Below are 27126 nucleotides of genomic sequence, written 5' to 3'. Positions count from 1 at the left end.
CACTTGTTGTTGATTCTTGACAACAAATTAAAATTTTATATCTTTATGTTTGAAGCCTGAAATGTGGCGAAAGGTTGCAAGGTTCAAGGGGGCCGAATACTTTTGCAAGGCACTGTATATACAACAAATCCTCTAATCCCATTCATATTTGTGTCTGTTGGCAGAGCGAAAACCTATGTTAGCACAATAAATGATAATTATTCTGAACATTACTTTATTTTGCGGTCACGGTGTATCAGCTTCAAGAAAAGAAATGCAAAACAAACCATTCGGTGTTTCCCACACGATCCGTTGCCGGTGTTTCATCAGAGTGATTGCTCCCCTCAATGATCGTTTCATTAGGCTGCATTGGCTTTCGTTTGACTGGGCTAATGAATCATGCCGATTTGTAAACCATATTTCGGTTCGAAGAGGTAGAATCTGTCTAAACAACATAACTTCACGGTAAATGCCAGTCAATGCGTCACCGGAGGAGTAATAGTCAGGCACACCAGCACGAATCCTGGTTGTGTTCAAATCATTGCGCTGCATGCAGGTTTTTAAGTCAAGCCAAGTAGTAGTTCTATCAACTTATGGGCTGCAATGTTTCCTGTGAACAATATATAACAGGAACTCTGAATGACTGTATATTACACTGTTCTGTGACAAATGATCCAACAAATTGAGAAGTTTGCAAGTACTCGGGATAGGTGCAAAAGGTATCAGTCATTCAGTATGTGAAATCATCAAGGACTCTTTCCTTACAGGTGTCACAGGGAAGGAATTTGTTTTTACATTATGATCCTCATTTTAACATGTGAAAACAATTTTTTTCACTGCCACCTTTCCCGTGTCGTTTAAATATGTAAAATGATTTCTTCTAGGTCACCTGATCTGGAGGAGTATAGTTTCAATCATGCATAGCCATAATCCCTACAGAAAGAATACACACACACACACACACACCTGTATTATGCTTATATTTCCAAGACAGACTAGTAATATTTTCTACAATTACACCTATCTGCAGATTAATTTAAACAGGGTCATGTGGAAGCTGTCCTCAACATTGACTGACAAATACATTCGCTGGTTATAGAGACAGTGCTGCTTCTCGGATTGCCTCTTTAAGTATTGCTCCCATGAGACATTGTCTGCCAATTACTGTCAGTCAAATGAACCACAACTGGCAAAGTCACTAACGCATACACAGTGCGCTGGTGTGGATCTGATAGCCTTGGAGTATTGAATGGAACAAAAAGGAAATGTGAAAAAGCAGAGGTGAATGAAGACGATAAAATGATCAAATGAAGCTTAGAGGGAGGTCCTGTGAGAATGGCTCTGCTCAAAACTTTAATGATCGACAGGTAACAGATGAATGCAGGGCAATACTTGCTTGGCCTGAAATGCCCTAAATAGCTTTACTCATCCTGAGGTTTGCCCACTTAGATGTAGAAACCCAAGACTTTCTCAAGCAGGGAAAAAGCTACTTCAATAGCAGGAGAGACCTCCTGAGACCGGATAGAGATGAGAGCCAAGCAATCAGCCCTAAGAGTGGGTGTGTTTTGCATGTTTCTGTTTAACAGTGTGTGCGTCTGGTGATACTATCAGATCCATTACATGTCATGGGAGTCGAAGCACCCACCATCATGAATTTAATATCACTACCTCAGTATGAACCCTCGAAATCATTAATAACGTTTACACATCAACCTTAACGATCACAACTGGTATGGTGATTAAAAAACAACACTTAAAAATACTTATTCCAATATTTTTCTTTGTGACGTTGAGCCGAACTTTTGAGCGCCGCTGCACCGTGTCTATGGTTGAAATCAAGTTGCAATGCACAAACACACTTTATGTGTCTGCTTCTTCGTGGTGTTCAGCAGCGGACAGGGCATCGAAACATGGAATCGAAATTTTAAAATTCGAACAGTTCGGGAGCATTGCAGTGATAGTCCTGGATCCCATCGATGCTTGATGTTCGATGCCCAACCCTCTATGTGATACTCTGGACTAAGAGTCGTCAAATACTTGTGTCGGTAATTATCAAATATTAGCAAACACCACAAAGTGTGACTTGAATCAGCTATATGATTTTGGTCGTGTTGCAATATTAATTTAAAAAAATCTGCCGAATATGGAAATATTTTACACTGTCACTGTTTTTTTCCCCCATCAGCGGGTGGTGATGGGGTGGTGGAGGTTAATAAATGCTCTCACAAAACCACCCACTGAAATCTAAACCACCCACTAAAACCAGTCCCCATAAGTATGATGTATTCACGACAAGAGCCAAAATTCCTTTCGCATGTATGGACAATTACGCCTCATTTTGACCCAAATTGCTTCCTGTAATGATGAGTGGACAAAGTTAGCAGGCCACTCTCAACTTGGGAACATAGAGAGATCTAACGTATCAGTTCCAAGTCTTGAGAGTGATGGAGAAAAATGTTAAACGCTCCCTTCATACACATACACACCATCACTAAACACACGACAGGACTTCATCGCTCATAGCACAGATAAAATCATTAAAGCCATTAAGTTTACAAACTTCAAAGGTGGCCTCTTGTAGCCATTCAGAAACTTTAAAGTCAAATTGTGAGAATATATGTCTTTAGGGAGTTTTTCCATTTTATTTGCACCTGTGCTTACATGTAAACTAACCTCTGTCTGTAGTGTATTGGCACGTTGCTCCTTCGCATTGAGGGACTCCTTAAGCACCTCAATGTGTTGCTTGCAGTCAGAATTCTGATTGGTTAGTGTTTCCAGTTTGGTCTGCAGGGCCTGCATCTCAGACTCCTTCCTGTTCAGCTCTTGCTTCAGCTGCTCTATCTGGCAATAATATACAAAAAAGCATTTGGTTAGTCATTCTTGAGCAGGGTGAAGCTAACATACAACACATGCAAACGGCTGAAAAGTTGTCATCAACTTAAGTAAATTGTGCTTATGATAGATTCATGCATATTAGCGAGAGCCATCAGACAAGCCGATGTAGCACCATACGCCCAGACCCGGGGTGGTCCCTCAGCCTATGCAAGTGGCCACCAACTAACCTTCGGAAATTCGGTGAAGGAGCACACGACCGTCCTCAAACCCCCACACAAACCATCAACAGCCAGCCTACACATTGTTCAGCCTCGCACCCAGCCCAGAGTGCAGCATGGCACCCACAGCTCAGTGCGAGAGTGGACCCCCACCAGAGGAGAACGAGAGCACAACGCCCTGGCCACCACTGGGGCCCAAGCAGGCCACTGAGACAGAGGAGACAAAAGACTGAAACCAAGGAACGAAAGGCGGTCACTACTGAACAAATGGAGGGAGCTTGGCATGAACCAAACATTCCCATTCCAGTACCCCCGAAAGATGCTGAATAAAAATGTAAGTGCCTGAAGTGTAAAATGATAACAGTGACAAGTGAAGAGTGCATGAAGCTAGAGGCAAGCTCCTACATGCCAGGCCCAGGCCCGTGTGATCAAACGGACACTAGAAGAAAGAGGATTGGAGGGCCTCCTGTACAACCCTGACCACTACACACACACACGCACGCACACGCACACACACACACACACGTCTGCCAAATAACTGCCTCCCACACACAAACACATAGAACTGCCCCCCTCCAGGTCCAATTTTTCCACTCCCAACATTGTGCCACGCATCCACACTGGCAACAGGTGACCGATCACCTCCCGGACAGGAGGCACCGAATCCCACTCCAGGCCCCGAAAACGTTCGGAGGCCCCACCATCAACTTGAGTGAGAAAGGGGCAAAGGCAATGCCCATTAGCTTTACCAAGACCCAGGGGGGTTGCACAAGCACAGAACTAACAACTGATGGGCCATTTGTCATTATGCCAGACATATTGATATGCAGTGGAGTCATGAACAGTCTTAAGAAAGTTACTACATTGTTGTTTTAGCATGCAACACTCTCGACATGCAGGTGTCATCCTATTATCCTAAGGCATTTTACCTTGGTCTTCATGAATTTCGAATGGCTCTTGTAGACCTCCACCTGTTTGAACTCATCATGCCTGTCATCAGGATGTAGCAAACCGCTGGTCTTTAACATCTGGACCTCATCTTCTAAGTCTCTGATGTTCCTCTCCAATGAAGAGATCTTGGTGTCCTGCACCATCAACAGCAGCCAGATTTCACTTTCATAAGAGATTTTCTGCCTTGAATGTTTACAATTTATCATTCATCCTCACACAAGAGGGAGGAGGTGTAACATGTTATTGATCTTGATGTGAAACTACTTGCTGCAAACAGATTGAAAACTTAAACAGAGAGGGACATGATGTCAAGGAATTAATAGAAAAGACCTAACTGTTACCACTCAAACATTGTGAAAATCTAACCTCTCACATGAAGAAAGCAACAAACAAGGTTTATTTGAGATTTGATGCAAAATACCATGAAACGAACACCAAATTTATGTTGTGTTTGAATAAGGGACTAAATAAATCAAGACTGGCAAGCAAGTATAGTTGAGGTTGTGGACAAGTCCTGCGATTGCTTAGCTTACATGTGTTCATACATACGTTGAATGCTAAACCTTGGAAGAGAAAAGAATGTCAATTGAATAAATGGAAGCAGATTGCATGATACCATCAGCACATCCCAGAAGTAACATGGAAGCATCTGACCTCCATTACCATCTCTGACGTCAACCCTGTCCAAAAGTTGGTGTTGCAAATTCCCTCCAAAAAGACACAGAGACCATGAAAATCTCTATACTCTCTGGCAAAAGCTTCTTTTCAACTGTTGAGATGCTGTAGGATATTGATGTAATCTAATATTACCATGCAGGGCTGGATTTATTATTAAAATACCGAACAATTTAGTTACAAAAAAAAGAAAATAGCTGCTGCAATGTCTTCGCCTCTAAGCATTGCATTGTTCAATTTTCCCAAATTGACAAATGTTACTGCACAATAATACATCCCTTCATTTAGAACAAAAAGAAACATAAAAACACAACAAAATAACAAAACAGTTAAATAGTCGACAATGTGCACGGTGTCTTTTTGCAAAGCAGAACCAGTTAGCCTAGCACAAAAGTATAATGACAAACACCATTAAAACGTTTTAATGTTACTTTTAGCCGCTGGCCCCGTGCACTTTGAATTGCTTTAGTAAAATCGAAATGTAATAAGCATACTTATACAAAACTTGTTGACTTAACATAAACTGGCTATTGGTTAGCCAGTTTTCTGTGAACAAACTATTCATTCTAATTTCTTTGCTACTACATAACTAACTAGGAGCAAGGATAGCGAACAAAAATGTGTGTGTTTGGGGACTCAACACTAGCAGTTTACATGTGGCGGAAAACAGACAGGACTGAAAACGCAGTTTCTGCTCTTGCACTCCTCTTTGAAAGAAACTGCTGTATTTTAAGCCAAAACAACTGTTGTGTTTAATAGATAATAATGTCTATATGCTGCCAAATCAGATTCATGGCACATTAAGCCCCCGAACTATTTCTAATTTGTCCGTTTTACCCTGAAAACCCCCGTTTACAGACGTCGCGCAACAGCTTTTAACACAGCCATAAAAATAATTATATTTTTTATTCAAAATGTCTGTCATTTTTAGCTTAGAATCATTGATTGATGTCTAATATTTCGTTTTAAGAAAAGACTTTAAAAAATTATTCATTCGCATATTTTAAACTTTTAAACAAATGATGTCGCAATGAAAAAAAATGGCGTCTGTAAAAAAGCCACGGATATTTAATTCATAACTATCGCTTCATTGTATTTTTTTGTCACAGTCGCATTTTCTCCGATATGTTAGATGATAAATAATCGATCCAAACAAAGAAAAATAGGAAAAAAAAAAAAAAAACATTTAAAGGGGTAAATACATGAAAAAGAAAATCTCGACCACTGCTTGATGTCTGCGATTTCTGCATTGCGACCCTTATAATATTGCCATGTTTAGCCCATAAAATCTCCAATAAATCCAGCTGTGGGCATTCACAACTGTGTCTTGACACTCAGTGATACACGCTACATGGAGTTTTTGGATCAAACAAGGTAAGTACGCGATAATATCTCGCTAAAGTCATGGCGTCTGTAATTCTGCTCTCGCGTGCTCTCGCCTCCAGATAGGGTTTTGCTGTTTAAAAAACATTTTTTTTTTTTTTTTTAAATGCCCTCCTGTTCAAAAATTTTCTTCCCCCAGAAAATGGAGATTTTAAGCTTTCCAATGATGTATCACACGTGCATATCGGACAATTTTGAAATTTGGCCAAATTGTGGGTCTCAGAGCGGAACTTCAAGTCACCTGAGTGTTTCCTGCCATGTATGTACATTTAGTTGTTTAATAATGCATTTTTTTGTTGAATAATTGATACTCACAACTGTCAATGCTATATCCTCTTTGTTGGATAACGTATTTATGTTATCTGTATTTCTGCACAGCGGCTCAAGGGAAAGACACACAAGTCACCCAAATAAAGAAGGCAAAACCAGAAATACAGAGGTTACGCTAAGCCCTAAATTCTCTGACAATTTAAGCTTAAAATGAAAACAGAAAGATCAAGAAACAAGCACTCATCACCATACCTGCCATATAACGTCAGGATCAAAACAGAAAGGAGGGGTGGTGTTCTGTAAGAACAAAGGGAAAATCCCCAGTGCACATTACAGACATATTACAGACAAATAGAATAGATGCTTTCAGAAACTCATTGGAGCTCTGGCTAAATCTCAGCCTGTAAGTTTAAGAGTGTTTGCTTTACCATCGTGTCATGTTTTAAAAAATGTGTATCATTAGGATGCCAGTCTTATATATAATATATGGGATACAATTTGTTCAATTAATTTCCAACAATTGGCGGTGACTGACTTCAAAGGCATTTATGTTTACCACTGTCAACAGTGAATGAGTTAGAAGGCAAGCATATCTGGCATGCTTTAAGAGCATCTAAGCCTAAGTATGAGATAGACAATGAAAAAAACTGTGTAAAAAGCTGGGTGTGCGGTTCAGCACACCTCTACATATAGAAAGGTGAGTGCAATGTTTTTTTTTTTTTTTTTTTGGCAACGCTAATGACTTTAAACGCTTGAGATGTGAATGAAAGCTATCATATGCGGCATTCAAAACTAATTCATCAAGTGCATTACGCTCTGTGGGTGAATTATAAACTAGGACGATCAATATTAGTTTTCCTACGACAGTGGTCAATTGTTCTCATATTACAGCAAAGCTCATCAATAAATTAAATTACCGTACTGTTACAGGTGATATCTAAATTAGCTGGGTGCCTAAGGGTTGCTGAAATAAGAAACCTTTCCACATTATATCAGAAGAGCATCGTAGTTCACGGATGAATTAAAACTATCACAGGACTGCATGTGGAAATTCTTTACTTTAACTGTCATGTTCTGTAAAGTCCTACCTTCATATCAATTACAGTCTGTAGAGCTCTGGACCTTGCTGGATCTGCTTGCTGATTCCGCCGATGGAGCTCTTGAGGAGGAACCCGATAGAAATATGCTTGGCGGCTCATCATCTTTAGGGCTCCTGAATGCGTATAGCTCCAGGTAATTAATGTCAAAGTCTTAAATGCCTTTCCATGAAAAAAGTGTCATTTCCTATTTAAGCAACTTCCTGGTTTGGTCTCCCCTAACATATGTCCAAGCAAGTAGTCTTACCTCTTTACATTGATCACACCAACTCAGTTCATCCCCAAATTTGAAAGATGTTCATATAATCAAAATACTGTATAATACAATACTCTCACTCTTCTTTTTTGTTTTAGTCTGTTCTCAACCTTTCCCATTCTCAAATGTTATCACTGCTGGAGCAACAGCGTGCTCGCGCATGCGCTTTTTTGCTCCTATTAATAAATAATGATGGCTTTTACTCATAACTACCACAGTACAACCATTTAATTAATTACTACTAGTTGTACTGATCAAGGCGAATTAGTTAAACCATTTGAAAGGTCCACACTCCTGATATTCCTAGTGAAGCTCACCAAAGTAAACACTTGCAGTATTGAATACCTCAACTTACTTTCTGGTTAAACATACACATATTCATACTTGAAGTATAATAAGAAAAGTCTCAGTAATTTATTTTCAGATACTAAATCTCCACTGGTTAATGTGTGTCAATCCATCCACAAGTAATCCATCTTCAATTCAGCTTTCCTTGACCAGGATCATGGAAAGTCTGAGCAAATTTTAAGAGGACAGAATTTCTGCATCCAACACTGCACTGCTGGTTCATTAGTGTGGACTATCACTGCACATTAAATTACAGTCTTAACCCTCTTTACACATTTTCCAACACGAGTAACCTTTGTCACCTTTGCAACAGATATTAATAATCCTGAGAAGACTAAAGGTAGTTCTTGCAAGCAATACTGTTCAAAATTGCATTTGACAGATTTCAGACACAAAACATGAATTGATATCGTTTTTCACTTTAATTACTTCAAGTATCTGGGATTGGATATTTTTCCAAACCAACAGAAATCTGGCTTTGACATCAAAGTTAGCGAAAAGTTGTGACTAGGCTGAGAATATCAGATTGATGTTTAATCTAAACTGATATCACAAAATAATCCACAGGAATCCATACAAAATGTAAAACTGAACTTTGAAACTGTGACAGGTTGGGAGCATGCACAATCCGATCTTTGACTCCAACTCTCTTGGACTTACTGATATGTCATTCAGAGTCAAAGTCACTAGGTTTCTTGCAAAAATACTGTATATAGTACAAACTCATTTACTGTTTGGGAAAAAAATTCAAATGAGATCTGATCAAGCGGTAAATAGAAACCTCTGTGTACAGTACTGTGGCGGGTGAGTAAAGCCAAAATCTTATGAAGTTCTTCAATGAAATTAGATGATCTGAGCCTTATCCGCTTGTCAATTCACTTGTGGATAAGCAGGGATTACTCCTCTAAGAGCAGGTCTGTTATTGCCCACTAAGCATGTGTGCACTCTTGTGTCTGTGTGTTGACTCACATTTAAGAATGACTGTGGCCTTATACAATTTCCAAGTGAACTTCTCATTGACAACGCCGCTGTTTCCCCTATTGGAGGATTTGAGTTCATCAAAAACTTGCCGTCAAACATTGTCAAATCCGCTTTACGTGTCAGAACAGCTAACATATGGAATTAATAGGATCAAAGGTAACACAATAGCAATAAATGCTGGCATTCTGAGAGACAGATATGGTCAAACAGTTCAATTACAGCCTGAAGGCAATAGACAACCCGCAGATGATGCAAATAGCCAATACAGAGTCACTGCTTAATTTTCAACCCTTATCCATCACTGAGAGAAAAGAGAGAAGAAAAGGCAAACACAAATGAGGAAATGTGACTACCTATCAAACCAGATGGTTTTGAAAAGACAAAAAAAGTTATACAGATTTAAGCAGAGTGTAAGGAGTGGGTTTGTTTGTGAGATTGTCAGGGGTGTAATTTTGTCCTGCTAAAACATTCTGGGATATCAACAGAGCATAGCAAAAATGTGGTTCCCCAGGTTGTGGTGGATTTCGGGGAGTGCTGATGTTTCATTTTTTGATGGTACATGGAAATGTCTTCAAAAGGGAACCTTTGGGACCTTTTCAAACTAGTACATTGAATTGTGTTCAAGAATATTCCACTTGACTGGACTGCAAGACATAAAAGGGTACACGGGCAAAGAAAACATATGGTGCTGCTTACCAGTGACAGAAAACGGTCATTTACAAATACTCTAAGCATTGCAAATACCGGTATTTTAGAAATTATTTTGATAATAGTTTAGCAATACAATAGGATACGATATATACAGTGAGGAGCAGAAGTATTTTGTACCCCTTGTGATTTTGCAAGTTCACCCACTTAGAAAATAGGTAGAGGTCTGAAATTTCAATCATAGATGCATTTCCACTTACAGAGAGATAATCTAAAAAAATCCAGAAATCACAATGTATACTTTTTTTTTACATAATTTTTAATTTAATGGGTTTCATAAGAATTTGTATGACTGAGAATCAACAGTAATTATGACACTCAAAGAGTTGTCAGTCTACCTTAAAAAAAGTCCACCTTTACCCCATGTGTAACTACCCACCCATCCACCACCAATTTGAGCTCAATATTGTCACCTGTGCACCCCACAGTCAGTCACAATCCAACTGCTACCGTGGGCAAGACCAGGGAGAATTCGAAAGACACCAGAGAAATAATTGTTGAGCTCCACAAAGCTGATAAAGGCTATGGGACAATTAGAAAACAGGTTGGTGAGAATAAATCAATTGCAGCATTTGTTAGAAAAATGGAAAAGGCTAAACAAGACTGATAATCTACCTCGGTCTGGGCTCCATGTAAAATCTCTCCTCATGGAGCATCACTCATGATGAAAAAAGTGAGGGCTCAGCCTAGAACTACACCGCAGGAGCTGGTCAATAACCTGAAGAGAGCTGGATGCACAGTTTCAAAGACTACTGTCAGTAAAACATTATGATGCAATGGTTTAGAACTATGCATTTCTCAGAAGGTTCCCCTGTTGAAGCCAGTACATGTGAAGGCCCGTCTGAAGTTTGCTAGGGAGCATCTGAAAGCTGCATAGGGGTCATGGGAGAAAGTCATGTGGTCAGATGAGACCAAAGTAGAATTTTGGTGCAGACTTTACTCGTCGTGTGTGGAGGATAAAGAAGGATGAGAACACCATCCCCACTGTGAAGTATGGGGGTGGCAACCTCATGCTTTGGGGCTGCTTTTTGGCCACGTCGATAGGACGACTGTACCGTGACTGTATAAAGCAGAGGATGAATGGTAAAATGTATTGTCAAGATTTCGAGCCACAACCTCCTTCCCTCAGCCAGAGACTTGAAGATGAGTTGTGGCTGGATCTTCCAACATGACCATGATCCGAAGCACACAGCTAAGCTGACCAAGGAGTGGCTGTGTAAAAAGGATATCAAGGTTCTGGAGTGGCATAGCCAGTCTCCAGACCTCAATCTAATAGAAAATCTTTAGATGGAGCTGAAACTTTGTGTTTCTCAATAACCCGAAACGTGACAGATCTTGAGAAGTTTTGTGTGGCGGAATAGGCCAAAATCCCTGTTTCCTTATGTGAAAACCTGGTGAAGAACTGCAGAAAGCGTCTGACCTCTGTAATTGCAAATAGTGGCTTCAGCACTAAATATCAGCACCGGTTTTCTCAGGGGTACAAATACTTATGAACCCCAGTAAATTACAAAAAAAATATTGAAAAATCATACAATGTGAGTTCTGATTTTTTTTTAGATTATGTCTCTATAAGTGGAAATGCATATATGATTGAAATTTCACACCTCTACCTATTTTCTAAGTGGGTGAACTTGCAAAATCACAAGGGTTGCCAATACTTCTGCTCCTCACTGTATTATCCAAATTGATCATGGTTAGGTCTGAGAGGACTTTTTTTTTTTTTTTTTTTTTTTAAAGATTATGTCTCCCCCAGATAGCAGACCGACGTTAAATAAACGTTGAGTTTCCATCAAAATCATCAGTATGGTTGAAATCAAAATTTTCGACGTCAAGTGACGTTGAAACAACGCTGTTCTATGGTATGTCAGGTGATGGTTGGGTTAACATTTGCCACGTTTACATGGAGCCAAATACTCCAATTACAATCGGAATATTTGTTCAAACCGAATAAATGTGTTCCACATAAACACCTCATTCGGAATGAACAGGCCCAAACCGAATGGAATTTCATTCCGATTCACAAGGGTGGAATATTCCTTTTCCCAAACCGATTAGAAGTAAAATTATATCATGTAAACAGGGAAGCGGAATGGTGTCTGGTTGCGTTCTTTCTGCACATGCTCCGTACTGACGTGGTGACGTCACTTGGTGACGTAAGTAACGTCACTTGCAACATGGCTTCCAAGCACAGCGCACCTAATTGGAGTCCGGCGGAAAGATTGTATTTAATTCAAACTTTAAAAGAATTGAATATAATTGCTCGCTTAGACGGGCGTAAAATGAGGAACAGTGAACTATTTAAAAAAGTTCACGAGAGGTTACACGAAGCCGGAATAGACCGGAGCGTTGACCAGATTAGAAACCGGTGGAAAACCGGCTACTACAAGGCAAAAGAGCAAAACAGCAGAAGCGGATACGACCCCACAAACACAACAAGTGGGTTAAAGTTAAAACAGCAGCACTCCGACGATCGATCTCCATGTTTTGCAACGTGACGCTTTGTTTTGATTAATCTGCGCATGTCAGACGGCAGTTGTCAAACGTCCTTTCGGAATAAAGGCAGTCACATGGAAACGCTGGATCGGAATAGATGAAGTGACATGTAAACAGCTGATCTGAAATTTCCATTCGGAATGATTTGAATCGGTATGAATAAAAGTCAGCATGTAAAGGTGGCTATTGTTTTATACTTGATGAACTAATGTTGACAAATAGTTGATTTATGATTGACCAGGAAATATGATTGAAAAGCCATTGAATTATGGATGAGCGGGCGTTTTGGTCGAAAACATAATATTGATTCAGTATTGTTCCAATGTTATTAATAATCGAAATGACATCTAGGTTTTGTAAGGATTTCAACGTTGAAACAACATTAACTGAGGGTGCAAAAGCGACGCTGACTCAATGATATAAGATCGACAGCGGAATGTTGATCCAACATCTTTTCAAAAACAGTCTGCTATCTGGGTCTATAAGTGGAAATGCATATATGATAGAAATTTCAGACCTCTACCTATTTTCTAAGGGGGTGAACTTGCAAAATCACAAGGGTTGCAAATACTTCTGCTCCTCACTGTATAATCCGAATTGATCATGCTTAGGTTTGATAGGACAATTTAAAAATTTAAATAAAAAAAAAAATAATAATAATACATGCACTCTCCAGGTAAACTTTAAAAAAGTTGTCATGGGAGTTTTAATAACTGTTTGATGCAATAATCCATGCATTGTAAACTAAAACTGTTTAAACTTCATGTTTTTTTAAGAAAGCAATTCAAATCATTACAGAATCGAGCTTCAAGTACAAATGTATGTGCGTTTGTGCAAACCGTTGGCAACAGGTCAGGGCTACTCTGGAAAAGAGCAATGGTGTTGTTTTTATTGCGTCTACTGTGACTGGGGAGAGTTAATTACGTGTGTGAGAGAGCGAGACAGAGAGAGAGAAAGACAGACGGACACAGAGAGAAAACACACTGAAGATAGAGTACACACAACAGAATTGTCGTAGGATTTATTGTAATTGTGTAGTTACTGCAAAGTTCTAGTAAATCTAATAGAACACTGTCCCTTTGTGGCTTTTGCGGGTATTGCAATAGACACACAACATTTACGTCACAATTGGGCAATCACTTTTTGTGATTCTTACTACGTGGTGCTCTGTGAGATCGTTTTATAATATACATTTTGCTCATTGAAGGATTACTAAGCACACACACACACATATATATATATATATATATATGTATATATACACACATTTATGATCAGGTCGACCAGTCCATTATTATTTAGCTCCTCAATTTCACAAACAAAATAAATACAACCTATGTTTGAGTTTATGGATTTCAGTCTGACAGCTGATGAATGTGAACACAAAGTAGGAGCAAAAGTGCACCATTTCACACACCATCCCCTGAGAGTAGGCACCAGCAGGTGAATGATGGTGTGTACTCTATCCACACAAACTCCTCATGAGCATACCATCCAGACATAAACACAGACTGATGGTTCAAGTAACTTCACATCTGGTGAAGAGCTCCAAACCTGTAAAGTACTAAATGGTACTGAATTATAATACTGATGACCAATTCCCGTGAACCTTTAACTAGTACAATTACTGTATTTTAAAATAAGTCCACTAAAATTATCAGTGCCTGTCCATCAAGAACCCAAAACAAGAAAACTGGGGCTAGTGCAAATTCACTAAGGTAAGAATTGATCTTTGTTCCAACAATGACAGCAACAAACTGGCAAGAAAGACTGCAGTGATGGTGAAGAGCAAGAGAAGGTCTACATATGTTTAGTATTTAGCATCTCAGCTGAAGTTAGATGAGCAGGGTCATTTCAAAAGAGCATAATGGGCATGGTAATGGAAGGCGGTTGTGCCGACTTCCTCTGGAGCTAATCAAAATATGCTTGAGTTTTGCAGCACTACGGTAAGAACCTTCAAAGTCCAAGTGTGAGGCCAAATTACCACTCTGACAAGTCAACATAGGCAGGAGGCCTTGACAAGAAAAAGGTTACCTCACAGTTAAACGCGTGCAAAGATATCTTTTAATTAGCGGTTAACCCAGACATTTGACATTGTGAATTCTTTCTTCACCACAAACTGATGAAAATTCTAACTATAGTGTCAGAGATCCTAATTTATTTTACACCCTTATGCTACGCCTAAAAGTTTTGAAAATCAATACTTTGGTAAAAGTAATTAATTAAGAATACATTTCAATTAAAAAAATATAACATCTTTCACTAATATTTATCTTAACCTTGTTGAGTAGTTTGTGATTACAGTGCTATTATACTTTTGGAAATATGATTATAAATATGAAATATTTATTACTATTTAAAGAAAAACTTAAGACTATTTTAAGACTGGCTGTCACGTCATGTATTTTAAAATGTGCTAAAACATGTGCTCAATGAGCTATGGCAATGCATACAATTAAAATCAACCAAAACAACTAAATTTCAGAGACACTTAACAAAAATATGCTTAGCAAGCATACCACTTGGACAGTCGTACACATTCACGCAAACTACCTGAATTTATCTTTGAAAAAGAAAATATGTGTGCACATTTCTCCTGACTGATAAAAACTGCACAAGCCATTCGTTCAGCTCTTAAAAGCGCACGTGTCAAGATGCCAAACAGTTAAAAATAGAATACTATATTGTGTGTGTGCGAACAAGTACTCACCTATTACACACACATGCACAGGAAACATTGCATTAAAAGATCAGCAGCCACCAGAGACACCCACCATGGGTGAATACTTCTTTCCCAAGTCCAGAGTGGGTGTGGCCTTGGTAGAAATGCTAAACCAACAGGCTCCAGATGTGCGCCAATGTTCACTCACGCACACATTCAGTTGGTACAGCTGATGCAGAGGGAGAGGCACAACATGCAGACAAAAGAAGCATGGTACAAACAAAGTAGATGCACGCACACAGACACACATACAGGTAGTGAAATGAAAGAGCTAAGAAGATTTAAGAGTTAAAAATATCCAAAGCAGGAGCCAGAAGGCCAAAGCGGCATGCCGCCAATCCACCTGGCCTGCATGGATTACTTCATAAATACATACCTGTGCAACACTGCATTTCGATTTCTAAATCAATAGATGCAGCATTTTAAAGGAGACAATGTGACTCACACATTCAGTAGTGGTATGAAATATCTTTTGCAACCTTGATAATTTTCAAGATTTCCTTTAAAAAAAAAACACTGGTTGTATGGATCATCAATTTCAGTCAAACATGTCAGAGAAATAGCACACAAACAGTCGTATTTGAGAAGTGGAAGAAAAAAAAAACATTTATAGCAGGGGTCGGGAAGCTTTTTGGCTGAGAGAGCCATGAACACCACATATTTTTAAATGTAATTCTGTGAGAGCTATACAGTATGTTTAAAACTAAAAATACAAGTAATATGTGCATTTTATGTAATTTCAACACTTTTAAAGTACAATAAGTCCCTGAATTCTTTTTAATAACTTTTATAAATGATATTAAATAACAATTATTAAATAATATTAAAATAGTTATTTTAATATTTTGTGTCCACAGATACTGTTGTACTTACGGTTTTTAACCGGGGGGGGGGCATTCGCTACGTGGCGTGCATGGGCAATAAATGTTCGCATTTTAGAGCAATGGGAGACGGACGTTGTAAACTATTTTCTTGTTTGAGGTGAGAAAAAGAGTATAATTTGACTGTGTATATTAGCGTATTGCTTTATTTTATGATGATTGTGATGTGTGCTGTGTGTTAATATAGTTCAGAAATATGTTAATCGTTAAGTATTGTAATGTCCGTAACTATTTGTGGGCCCTTGAAGAGGCCATCAGACGGCAGAGTAGTGACGTAGCGGGAAGCAAGGAGGAGAAAGCGTACGCCGTGAGAGCAAAGTTAGCATGTTGCGGATGCCGCTGTTATTTTGTTTATTTCTATGGTTGCCAAAATAAAGTGGGAAAGTCATAATCATCTCTCCTTCCTATTTCCCCATTCTGGGCTATTACAGTATGTTTATGTGTGACTGCAGATGTTTTCGTAATGGCAAGCGGACGACGAGTGAATGCTAGTAGTGTCTAAAATGCAGAAGTTAAATGTTTTGTCATAAAAACTTGTATTTGTTTATTAATATAATTATGTAAGAATCCACATTTCAGAGCGAATAAGAAATGAGCCGTGTGTGTGCAGCAACGCGAGACGGACGTTGTTTTTTTTCTTGTTTCAGCTGTACAAGAAAAATGAAAATAAAGCAAAATTAAATGTGCAGCAACAGACTGAAGCATTTAATCCCTGTCTGCACCATGCTACAGATCCATAGTCATTATTTCAACCGACTGCCACACACATCATCAGACTTCAGACGTTCTTCACTGCCGCACCTGTAGTGTCTGTAGTGTCCTGAATGTCGCCTGATCACTGGGTTTGCCAATGGAAAACATGTGAGCGCCCCTGACTGGTTGCTCTTTTTAACGCTTCCCCTGTGGCTCTTACGCCCGCCAGGTTTCCCCCGAGGTCGTAGCGCCCTTCCCATTACATAAAAAACTTTTTTTTTTTTTTTAATAACTCAAGATTTGTCTGCGAGCCAGATGCAGCCGTTAAAAGAGCCATATCTGGCTCGCGAGCCATAGGTTCCCGACCCCTGATTTATAGACCCCAATCACCAACGTCACACAATCACGTGATCGATGTATTGTGCCGCCATATTGTCCGTCATTGTGTGTCCGTATTGTCAATGATCGTGGTTTCTAAAGGTGGATTCACTTGCAAATTATGGAAGCCCCGGTGCTTTCAGACGCTGTAAACTCATTGGATGAGTTGCATAAAAGCCGTTATTTGGAAAAGCTTCGGTCGATCGAGTCCCCAGATCCGTATTTGATGCCCAAACCGATGTTTCCTCCCATCCGGTCCCATCCCGTGCGTCAGAGCTTGTCCTGAGACCACAAAATGTTCAATCGTACTCCAGTTTATGTCACGATGAGGAGTTGGGTACCCAAAAATCAGCACCGGCCCGAATATAAACCGACTTTTGGTCAGCTGAGCGTCACCGTTTTCACGATTGTAAAATGAAACTTGATGGACAACGGGCCGGTGTGTGCCGAAAAATAGCTGCCCTGCGTGAAATGTCCCCCATGATGGGAGCGCTTATTTATAACGTTTTATTGACGTGAAAACATCAAATGTTGTCATGGACGCATTACAGTAATGGATTTACGACTGTAAGATCAGTTTTAAATAATTAAATTACACAAAATATTAGTACTATATTTTAGTAACAAATCGTGGACTGGGCCACATAACCATCTTTGAACAGAAATGTATTAGTCTACAGGTTTTCACGACCATATCCCAATGAGAATCACACAGGTATGACATTTATTAGTTCAAGCAGAGTAAAATAATACATATTCACGGTAAAAGAAAGTCGTTTCCGTGTGGGCGCTCCCGTCAGGGGGGGCATTTCACGCAGGGCGGCTATTTTTCGGCACAACACCTGTTGTTGCACTCACCCTCTTGCTGCGCGACCGTGGCAACGAGCTTCATAGTCTCCGTCTGGTGATGTCTGCGATCGAGTTGGCATCATATTGATGTTTTCGCCACTGTCTAACGGCTGTCAACACAAACGCATCATGGACCGAGATAAACAAACCGTGCTGCTTTCGAGATTTGCCCTTTTAACAATGGGCACACAGCAACTACTAAAATGACCGTTTATCTTCTCTGTTACTGCAACCGCCACACATGCCTTCACCATTTTGATTAATCAATGATAACGATTGTCAGGAAGGTTTTTGGGTTCGTTCGCGGTGATTCCTTAGACAAGCAGAAAAACACGCAGTAATGGGAGGAATGTATGTGGCGGTAATATGTAAACACGAGCTGACGGACAATATGGCGGCACCAGTCAGGGGGGCGGAGTTGTGACGTCACATGATTGGTGTCTATAGGAAAGTGTACAATACTAATTTAAACAAAATAATCCAGGTACACAAAACTGAAAAATTACATAAATATTTAGGACGTCCTCTTTTCGCAAAAAAAAAAAAAAAACAGCATCTAAATGTTTTCTATCGCTTCCAATGTCGGTCTGGATTCAGGTTGAAGATGTTCTGAACCATTCTTCATCTCCAGTAAAGTTTGATGGTTACTGAGCATACAGCCCACTTTAAATCACACCGCAGGTTTTCAATAATATTCAGGTCAGGGGACTGAGATGGATTGGGCGAGGGAACGTTCAACCAAGCCCCCCCCCCCCGGCTGCCAGCCAAGGCCCCTCTGTGCACCGGGAGCTATACTTATGAGTAAATTTTAAATGAGCTATTTTTGGTATTTACCTTTACTTTGAGTATATTTTTACACCAGAACTTTTACTTTTACTTAAGTAAAATTTCATCAACGTAACAACACTTTTACTTGATTAGATTTGTTTTGGTCAGCATTCATCCTGTTGTTGTTGTTTTTTTAATGTTTCAATATTTTTTTCAGTTGAATTGTGGAGATTGTTACATTAATGGTGGAAAAAATATCTTCGTGGTTCCTTGGTTAAAAGCTGTTTTAAATGTAACTGGCCCCAATCCTTTTATAAATTAATACGACTCCATCAATACGGTACCATAAGCCAGTAAGACATTCTTTCAATTTCCGAGCCGCTTAACCTCACGAGGGCCACGGGGTTGCTGCAGCCAATCCCAGATAAGTATGGGAGGTAGGCCGGGTACACCGGGAATCGGTTGCCAGCCAATCGCAGGGCACAAGGAGACGAACAACCATACCATACTACCATAACTAATTTCCCTGAGGGAACCCTCCCAAGGGATTAATAAGATTGATTGATTGATCGATCGATTGATTGATCGAAAGGACAATTTAGAGAGTTCAATCAGCCTACCATGCATGTTTTTGGGAAGTGGGAGGAATCTGGAGTACCCGGAGAAAACCCACGCAGGCACGGGGAGAACCAGTAAGACATGCAGTACTCAATATTTTTAAAATACATATTTAAAGCATGGTAATTTAAAGTAAAACTTACCTCTCTTATGTGCATGCTTTCCAATTGTGCTTCAGCCTCTTGTGCAGCCATGGCTAAAATGCCTGTCCTCTGCCCATGAACCCACTGTCCGTGAAATTGACCTTGGCCCTGAAGCATCTCCATGAGCCTCTGAATGCTCTCATCTCTGGCACCCAGCGTCTGTTTTTGAGAGTCAATTCTTATCTCCATTTCTTCCAAGGTTTTCCTCAAATGGAACAGTTCCTTGGCCTGCCGTTCGTGCTCTGACTGCAGGTGGATGAAATTCTCATGTGATGGCTGCAGCGGTGGTGAAGAGAAGCCATCACACCCCGGCACCTGGCAAGGACTGCAGCGTCGTACAGGGCTGGGGACTACTGCCTGATTTGGGCTGTGCTTTGGCCCAGGATGAAGAGTGTTTACTGGGCTGAGTCGCTGTGTTGCTGTTGGGCTGGTACCACCATATCCAGAGCTGTGAATGATGACATCAGCTTCCTGATGCCTTGGATTGTACGTATTGGATGGGCTTACTTTTGGGCTTTGCCTGGGTCCAGGACTGTGGAAATTGCTAGGTCTTTCTCGGAGAAAGTGGCTAGGACTGAGCCCTCCTCTGTGGTCCTGGCCAATATGGATGTCACGACAGGAACTAGGTGTCCCAGGTTGATGGGATTGCTGAAGGCGGCTGTTCATCTCCCTGTGAGCCCTTAGTTCCTCCTGGAGCTCCTGCACAGTTAATGGGGCCTTGCAGAAAATGAAAACAGTAAGCAAAATACACTGGGTTTCTTCTGTGTTGTAGTGTTTAACTGCGTACGTTTTGTCCTCATGTGGGCGACATTACACTTCAAAACACCTTGAGTTATAATTACAGCACAGTAAGAGTATTTGAGATGTACAAAGTACATACAAGAAGGCAAACGCGTTAAAGGATGAATAGGAATGGAACTAAAGATGTAACTCAATAAATTACGAGGGGCATTCAAAAATATATTGCACTCAAGTGCATTGCTCGTACAGGATTTTACCAATCTTGTTTATATTTCGTACAAACATGAGAAGACACAACTTTTTGCGATTGTTATATGTGTTTTTCTTATTTTCAGATTTTTAAAGCTTAAACTAGCTTCCAAAATGGCTGCCCCTCTTGAAGCTCGTCAGACACAAAGAGCTGTAATCGAATTCCTTTTTGCAGAGGGCGAAACCCCTCTGAGGATTCACAACCGGCTGGAAAATGTCTACAAGGATGATACTATAGAGTGACTATAGTACTGTAAAAAAGATTGGTACAGCGATTCAAAAACAGTACTGAAGACCATGAAGAGGTGGGTAAAGCCAGCATAGCCGATAAGCCCCGTAGTGGTCGCCCATCCACCTCTGCCAATTCTGACAACAAAACTTATGCTGATTAGTTAGTTTAAGCTATAAAAATCTGAAAATAAGAAAAACACATATAACAATCGCAAAAAGGTGTGTCCTATCATGTTTGTGCCAAATATAAACAAGATTGGTAAAATCCTGTACGAACAATGCACTTGAGTGCATTGGTTTTTGAATGCCCCTCATATTACTGAACTTAAAATAAAAAATCTTTAAAAATGAGTGTGAGTAATATATATTTGCATACACACGCACGTACATCTACACGTACCTATTTAAAATATTGCTGGAATATTCACTAGGCATTCACAACCAATGACAATTCTTGACCTGGCATATTTTTAGGAATCTGTTATTTGAGAGAACTCATGATGAAAGCCAACGTAGGGTAAGAAAGTGCCACATTTTAGAAGTCAAATAATTAACTAGATATCTTTAAAGCTTGTCAAAATAATGAACTGTAACACTCCTTTGAATACTATTCTGCTCTGGTATCCAAAAGGTAGGTGGCACCAAGGACACTGCTAAGATGAAGGGAGGCGGGGGTGACATTCCACCTTCCCTTACAGCATACTGCAAGATGCTAAAAGTGAATACAAAGACAGTGGGTTGACAATTCATAACACAAATCCACTTCCTACAAAATGAAGACACATTAGCAGATGGTTATGTGGAATTCTGTGTGGCACAGCTGGGGGTGAAAGTGACACTCCTGATGCAAATGAACCAGTTCTAATGTCAAGGTCTTTGAAAGGTAACTCACAGGATAAAGTAAACCCAAAGTGAATCATCCTCAACTGAACTATGAAAGGGATCCATTTCACTTGAAGAAATGGCATTGCTTTTAGCGCTTTGGTATTTATTCTTATTTTTCTGCAATGTGTCAAAATAAATTATAAGAACAAAATGTTTTTATTTTAAATATATACAGTATATTATGACACATTTACCGAGACCTTTCTGGGAAAACCCGGCTAACTGAAGATTTAAGATCTTAATTTAAGTGAATGCTGGTCTGTCTCGCTGTGTCACCCCGGAGTTACATAGCATCTGTCACAGATCAGATCTGTCTGTTGGCCGTCAGACGCGTACATGCATCCCCTACAGGACGCCCAGGGCTTCAGTTACAAGGGCAAATAGGTGCAAATGCAAAGGCGATGCCTTGGTTACATTGGTATAAGATCACAATTTGTGGCCAGTAACTATATAACGTTGCTACGTATAAAGGAGGAGAAACTGGCTCTTAAGCAGTCTTGTATCATTTACTTGAAATCGATAATTAAAAGCAACTACAATAATCTTAACATGAAAAAAGGTTATATTTTTAGCCGGTATTAGTTGAATTTTTGACAACTGAAGGGAAATGCATCAGAAAAAATGGTTTTATTTAGGAACTCTGGTGGAGTAATCGTGAAAGCTGCCAGAATTTTTCTTTTTTTTTCTTTTTTTAAGGACAGATACATACTATAATGGTGTTTTTACCCAGCAATATTACAAGGCTGCCTTCAGGACAAGAGTTCCCATGGAAACTCAAAACCTGAGCATTGAAAACCATATTTACAAGAGAACTAGAGAATAGTGTTTCTATGCAGTATTAAAGATGGGTACACAGGAGGCATAAGAAGAGGTGTGACGTCCACATGATACAGATAAATAAAAATAACACAAATTCACTTGTGTGAATAATGACTCACTCTTGATTGCACTGTTGACTCATTTGGTGCATGGTGCAATGACATTTCAGTGGATGTGAACACTTGTGATTCAGTTAGTGTTATTGAAATAATTCTTTCAAAGAATTTTTACATTCTCATATATAAAGTGACTATGACTTACCTGAATAGTGTCTTGGTCTGCCCTGTGATAATCCTTAAGGGCAGAGGCTCGAGCTCCCTCCTCTCGCCTTATGGATTTGTCTCTCTTGCTATCTGAACTCCAGGAATTAACGTTGTTAAAACTGTGACCTGTCCTTCCATCCTTTCCTTCATCCAATTCTCTTCTTAGGCTGTCGTTTTCCCTCAGAAGCGCTCTCAGCTGAGCCTGGAGATCAGATGCAAGAGATTCTTCGTGGCCAGTGAAATCTAGTGCATCTGAATGTCTCCCAGACTGGTGCTGTTGACTGGAAGTCCCTCCAGGTCCAAATTTTTGGTCTTTGCCATATTGGTTGGACAGGTGATTCAGGTCAGTGGAGTTTATATTTGGGCTGCTGGCCATACCCGTACCCCGGCCACTGTACGAAGAGCGGATGGTGTTCCTTCCAAGAGTCATGGTGGCTTTGGGGTAACTGCCAGAGGGTTCCAAAGCATCTCGCTCACATGAGTATGTGCCTGAAGTGCCATAAGCTGCATTTAAAGATTGAATGTTTTCCATTGACAACGTTTTACCCCCCGGAGCTGTGGCTGAACCATAGGTCTGTTTAGTCGTTATTATACCAGATTTCTTCGGACAGAGCCCTGACTTTGATCCTTGACCTCCAGATACTTTTGAAACAGGTGAAGACACTGAGCCAGGTTCGAGTCCTGAGCGGCAGCCTGGGGTTGAACTGGTCTTGACCTGTTTACTTTTGCCCTGTTTTGCAGACCTTGAAAAGCGTGAATGAGATGCATTGCCATCTGCGTGCGTGCTGCTCTTTGAGACAGCAGACAGTTTGCTCTGCGCCGGCTTGGCTCTAACATTTATAGGCATTTTTCAATTTGGCATTTGAGATGATACTCTTAAGGTCAATGATTTATGTATCCCTTTGTGGAGGCAATGTGGATAAGAGGATTTAAATGACCAATTCCTGGCCTCTTCGTTTCCACCTGGCCATTGCGGATTTGATAGGGCTTGAGACTGAGATTTGCAGTATTTAGTCCTAATAACATAAAGAGGTTGCTGTTGGCAGCAGGACTCCCAAATTCACTAATCAAACATGACTTGGTTTCAGGTACAGGGGCGGACATCATGGATCCCTGACAACAAAGAAGAATCAATCAAAAGAGAAGCAATATATTAATGCTGAATCTCAGTTTATCGAAAATTACTTTTTTGTGGGATAGAAAAAAATTAAATATGACAAAAAATATGATCTAGTATATCACTTACACTGCAGATTTATAATGTCTTAGATTATTTTTCTCAAACCAAGTTAAATAATTTTCTCCATCTTGCTTTGAGTGTTAAAGAATAGTTCACAGAATAATGCATCAGATTATTCCACTTAAAGTAAATATTACTATTTGTTTTTATTCAACAGATATATCTAAAGGTTGGTAATTTTTTTTACCTAAATCAAGAACAAATTGCTTTCAAATAATGTTTTGAACAATATCTATTCTTTAAGAACATTTCTGACAAGATTTTTTTTTTTAAAGATTTAATGTACTAATTTTTTGCTTAAAATACATATGTTAAGCTCAATTACAGATAGCTATTACTCGTTTCAAGAAATATGAGTAAAATTTACTTGAAGCATTGGCAGATAATTTCACTTATTTCTAGTAGATTTCCACCGAAAACAAGTAAATTTAACTAGTTTTAAGGAGGTGTGTTTTTGCAATGTAATAGCAACCGGTTGCAAGGGAAGCACATCAATGACTTGATGTCACATCCACTCCCAATACGGCTGTGTACATGAAAATTAACCGGGGGATAATATAAGCAAATACTAGACCCATTTATTATAACACCAGATATTTACCAAACTATACAATATTCCTCAAAGAACCGTCTATGTATAGTATTTTTTTTAACTGATGACCACCGGGAGCTTTAATCGAACACCTCCAAGAGCCTCGCTACATTATCCCCAGATGAGATATAATTTCTTGATTCACACCTTTTGTGAAATTTAGTTAGGTGATCAATAAAGTTTGGAATTTTAGAGGTAAACATACAGTGAATCATTGGAGAATCATCCATCTATTGATTATCCCACTGCTTCTCCTCACTTGGGTTGCGGATGAGCCGGAGCCTCACCCAGTTGACTGTGTGAGAGGTGTTGTACACCCAAAACCAGTCAATTGCAGAGCAGGTATAGACAAACAAGCATTAACATTCACACATATTGGCAAAATAGAGTCCTGAATGTAACTGAAAACTTGTTTTGGAATATGAGAGAAAAAAAAGCATTCGTACAAGACGTGAACTCCACATTTAAACTTTTCATTCCGTGTGACCTTGCTGACTGCATGAACAGTTTTAGCACCTCTCTTCTGGCCATGGTTGGTAAAGTGCTAGCCAGATCATCCCCACTCGCTTCCTAGAGCAAGTTGTGGACCTTGCACACCAGAGCAGCAGTGCAGCCTTCGGCATCAATGCAGTACCACCGACATATTATTTGTCGCCCGTCTGCAGCAGGAGAACTGCCGTGAGCAACACCATGATCTCTTCTTTGTGTTCGTTGACCTTACAAAGGCCTTCGACACACTAGATGAACCCTTCCTGTGGAATGCCCAACAAAAATTCGACTGCCCCCCCACCTTACTGGCTTCCCTCAACAGTTCCACATTGGGATGTACAGCTCAGGTTGCCATGGCTGGTGCTGAATCTGGCAGCTTCACTGTGGAGGTCAGCGTTAAACAGGGCTGCTTTCTAGCTCCGGTAATCTTCAACTCTTTCCTGGTTGCTGTCAACCTTCTATTGAGAACTAACCTCCAACCATCTAATGGTATTGCCCTCCAGGACCGCTTTGATGCAAGTTTCCTCAATTTTCAAGCTTGGTCCCAAGACAAGAGTACAATCTCTGCGGAACTGATCTTCGGCCTCCACTATGCAGACGATGCGGCCTTCCCCAGCCACACCCCGGATGGGCTGCAAAACAGTCTTAACATCTAATGCTGGGTTTACAAGTGAGTCTGTCTACTGGTTATTACCAATAAGACAGAAGTCCTCCCCAATTTTTACCATCAATGGAACTTCTCTGAAGAACACTGGGAATTTCACCTACATGGGCAGCAACCTAACATTGTGCAGATAACTGTCAGCTAAGATCCAAGGTCACCTCAACCCCGCCTCTTCCTCTATTTCATGTCAGATATCTCCAGCAGATCCTCAGTTTTCGTTGGTATGACAAAGTACCTCTCGCGGAGATGCACTGTCGAGCTAACATCCCTTCCCTGGAATGTCTGCTCTTCTGCCAACTGCTGCGCTGGTTGGGCCATGTCATGGCTGACATGACTGAAGGCCGTCTTCTGATACGAGTCCTGTACGGCCAGTTCGCCAGTGGCAGTCGCGCTGTTGCAAGTCAGAAGAAGTGGTACACAAACCATATTAAAGCCATCCTGAAGCACCTCAACATACTGGTCGTCTAGACTGGAGACTCTGACAGAAACACCTGGCGCTCCCCCTGCAATGACATCCTACAGTTCTTCAACAACGAGTAAGACCATGCTGCTACTGAGTGGCGTGCTTGATGACATCGGTGTGCAGTGGGCGATCACCCACCCCTTGGTATAGACAATCATTGCCCAACCTGTAGAAGTCTCCGCCGCTCACAACAGACTGCTCAGCAACCTACTGAGTCACCGCCAGTAGACTGAAGAAGACAACCTATGGAGTCACTGCCAGTAGACTGAAGAAGACACTATCACCATCTCTGACAGACTACAATAAAAACAAGTGGTCATTCTGTGCCACCCTTGGAGAATTTTAACAAAAAAACTCTTTGAGGGGCCAGATATTGGGATAGCTAGTATAAATCATCAACAAATCCAAACCATAATCCCTCCTCTAATCCAAGAGGATTGGACGTTGGTAGTCACTGCATCACTTTCTACCAAGTGATTGGTTAAACCTGCTTGTCACTCATAATACAGATGTCAATCCTTCATCCATCATTGTTGCACACAATAACAATTATATTTTGGGTGCTTTATGGGAAATGAACACCCCCATCCAAAATATGACATTTTTTGTTGACAGTGCCATGTTTAGAGTTAGGATGGGGACAACGACACTAGATGCACATTGCTACAATACACAATGCAGCTATGTCAAAACAACTAAAACCAATCTAAACAAACACGCAAAATTAATTACAACAACGAAGTAGTAATGATCGGCAAACTGCAAGTATTTTACTTGCCTCTGGTTCCCAAATGTCGTGATGACCAGCTGTTGTCAGAAGCAAAACTCGTTGCTTCACCGAATGACGTCACAAATAGACGCCTGGACACCTGGGTAAAACAATAAAACTAGCTATCAACTGTTTAAATGAGTGCGAGCGTAGAAGGGCGCTCGTCTGGATACAAACGACACCGCTGCACAACTCTACTACAACTGCATGAGGGGATTAGTTTTTTGCTCATATGCGCATGGCTACATGCTACACGAGTCCGATGCCTTACATAATAAATAATCTCAAACCCCGTAGATATCAAGTGTAATAGTCATGTTAAAAGCGCAAAAAAACAAGGAATACCCTGACCTCACGCACCTGTCTTCCGTGAACAAGTGGCCCCTCCGTATGTACTTGAACCTCCTCACACTGGACTCCTCCATCACAGAATCATCCGACCAGCACTCTAGTGAGTGAGTGACCTCTGTGGCCA

The 27126-nt window shown here is 40.3% G+C and overlaps 1 protein-coding gene across 10 annotated transcripts in view; it reads right to left on the bottom strand.

Annotated features, from left to right (window-relative positions):
* LOC130907988 (ERC protein 2-like) overlaps positions 1-27126 on the bottom strand; it is a 244298-nt gene extending 217172 nt beyond the window's left edge. For 6 of the 10 annotated variants that reach the window (XM_057823565.1, XM_057823611.1, XM_057823580.1 and 3 more), the window contains exons 1-5: positions 27012-27126; positions 22433-23547; positions 19247-19963; positions 3962-4117; positions 2653-2820 (exon numbers count right to left, since the gene is read on the bottom strand). In XM_057823565.1, the coding sequence (XP_057679548.1) occupies positions 2653-2820; positions 3962-4117; positions 19247-19963; positions 22433-23281 (1890 nt within the window). In that variant the 5' untranslated portion in view covers positions 23282-23547; positions 27012-27126. Of the gene's footprint in view, positions 1-2652; positions 2821-3961; positions 4118-19246; positions 19964-22432; positions 23548-24471; positions 24526-27011 lie in introns of those variants that run through there. The other 4 variants (XM_057823594.1, XM_057823573.1, XM_057823618.1 and 1 more) reach the window with 4 other exon arrangements.

This window comes from Corythoichthys intestinalis, chromosome 2, assembly GCF_030265065.1.
Source record: "Corythoichthys intestinalis isolate RoL2023-P3 chromosome 2, ASM3026506v1, whole genome shotgun sequence".
Lineage (NCBI taxonomy): Eukaryota > Metazoa > Chordata > Actinopteri > Syngnathiformes > Syngnathidae > Corythoichthys > Corythoichthys intestinalis.
This window is presented reverse-complemented; position numbering and strand designations above follow the sequence as displayed.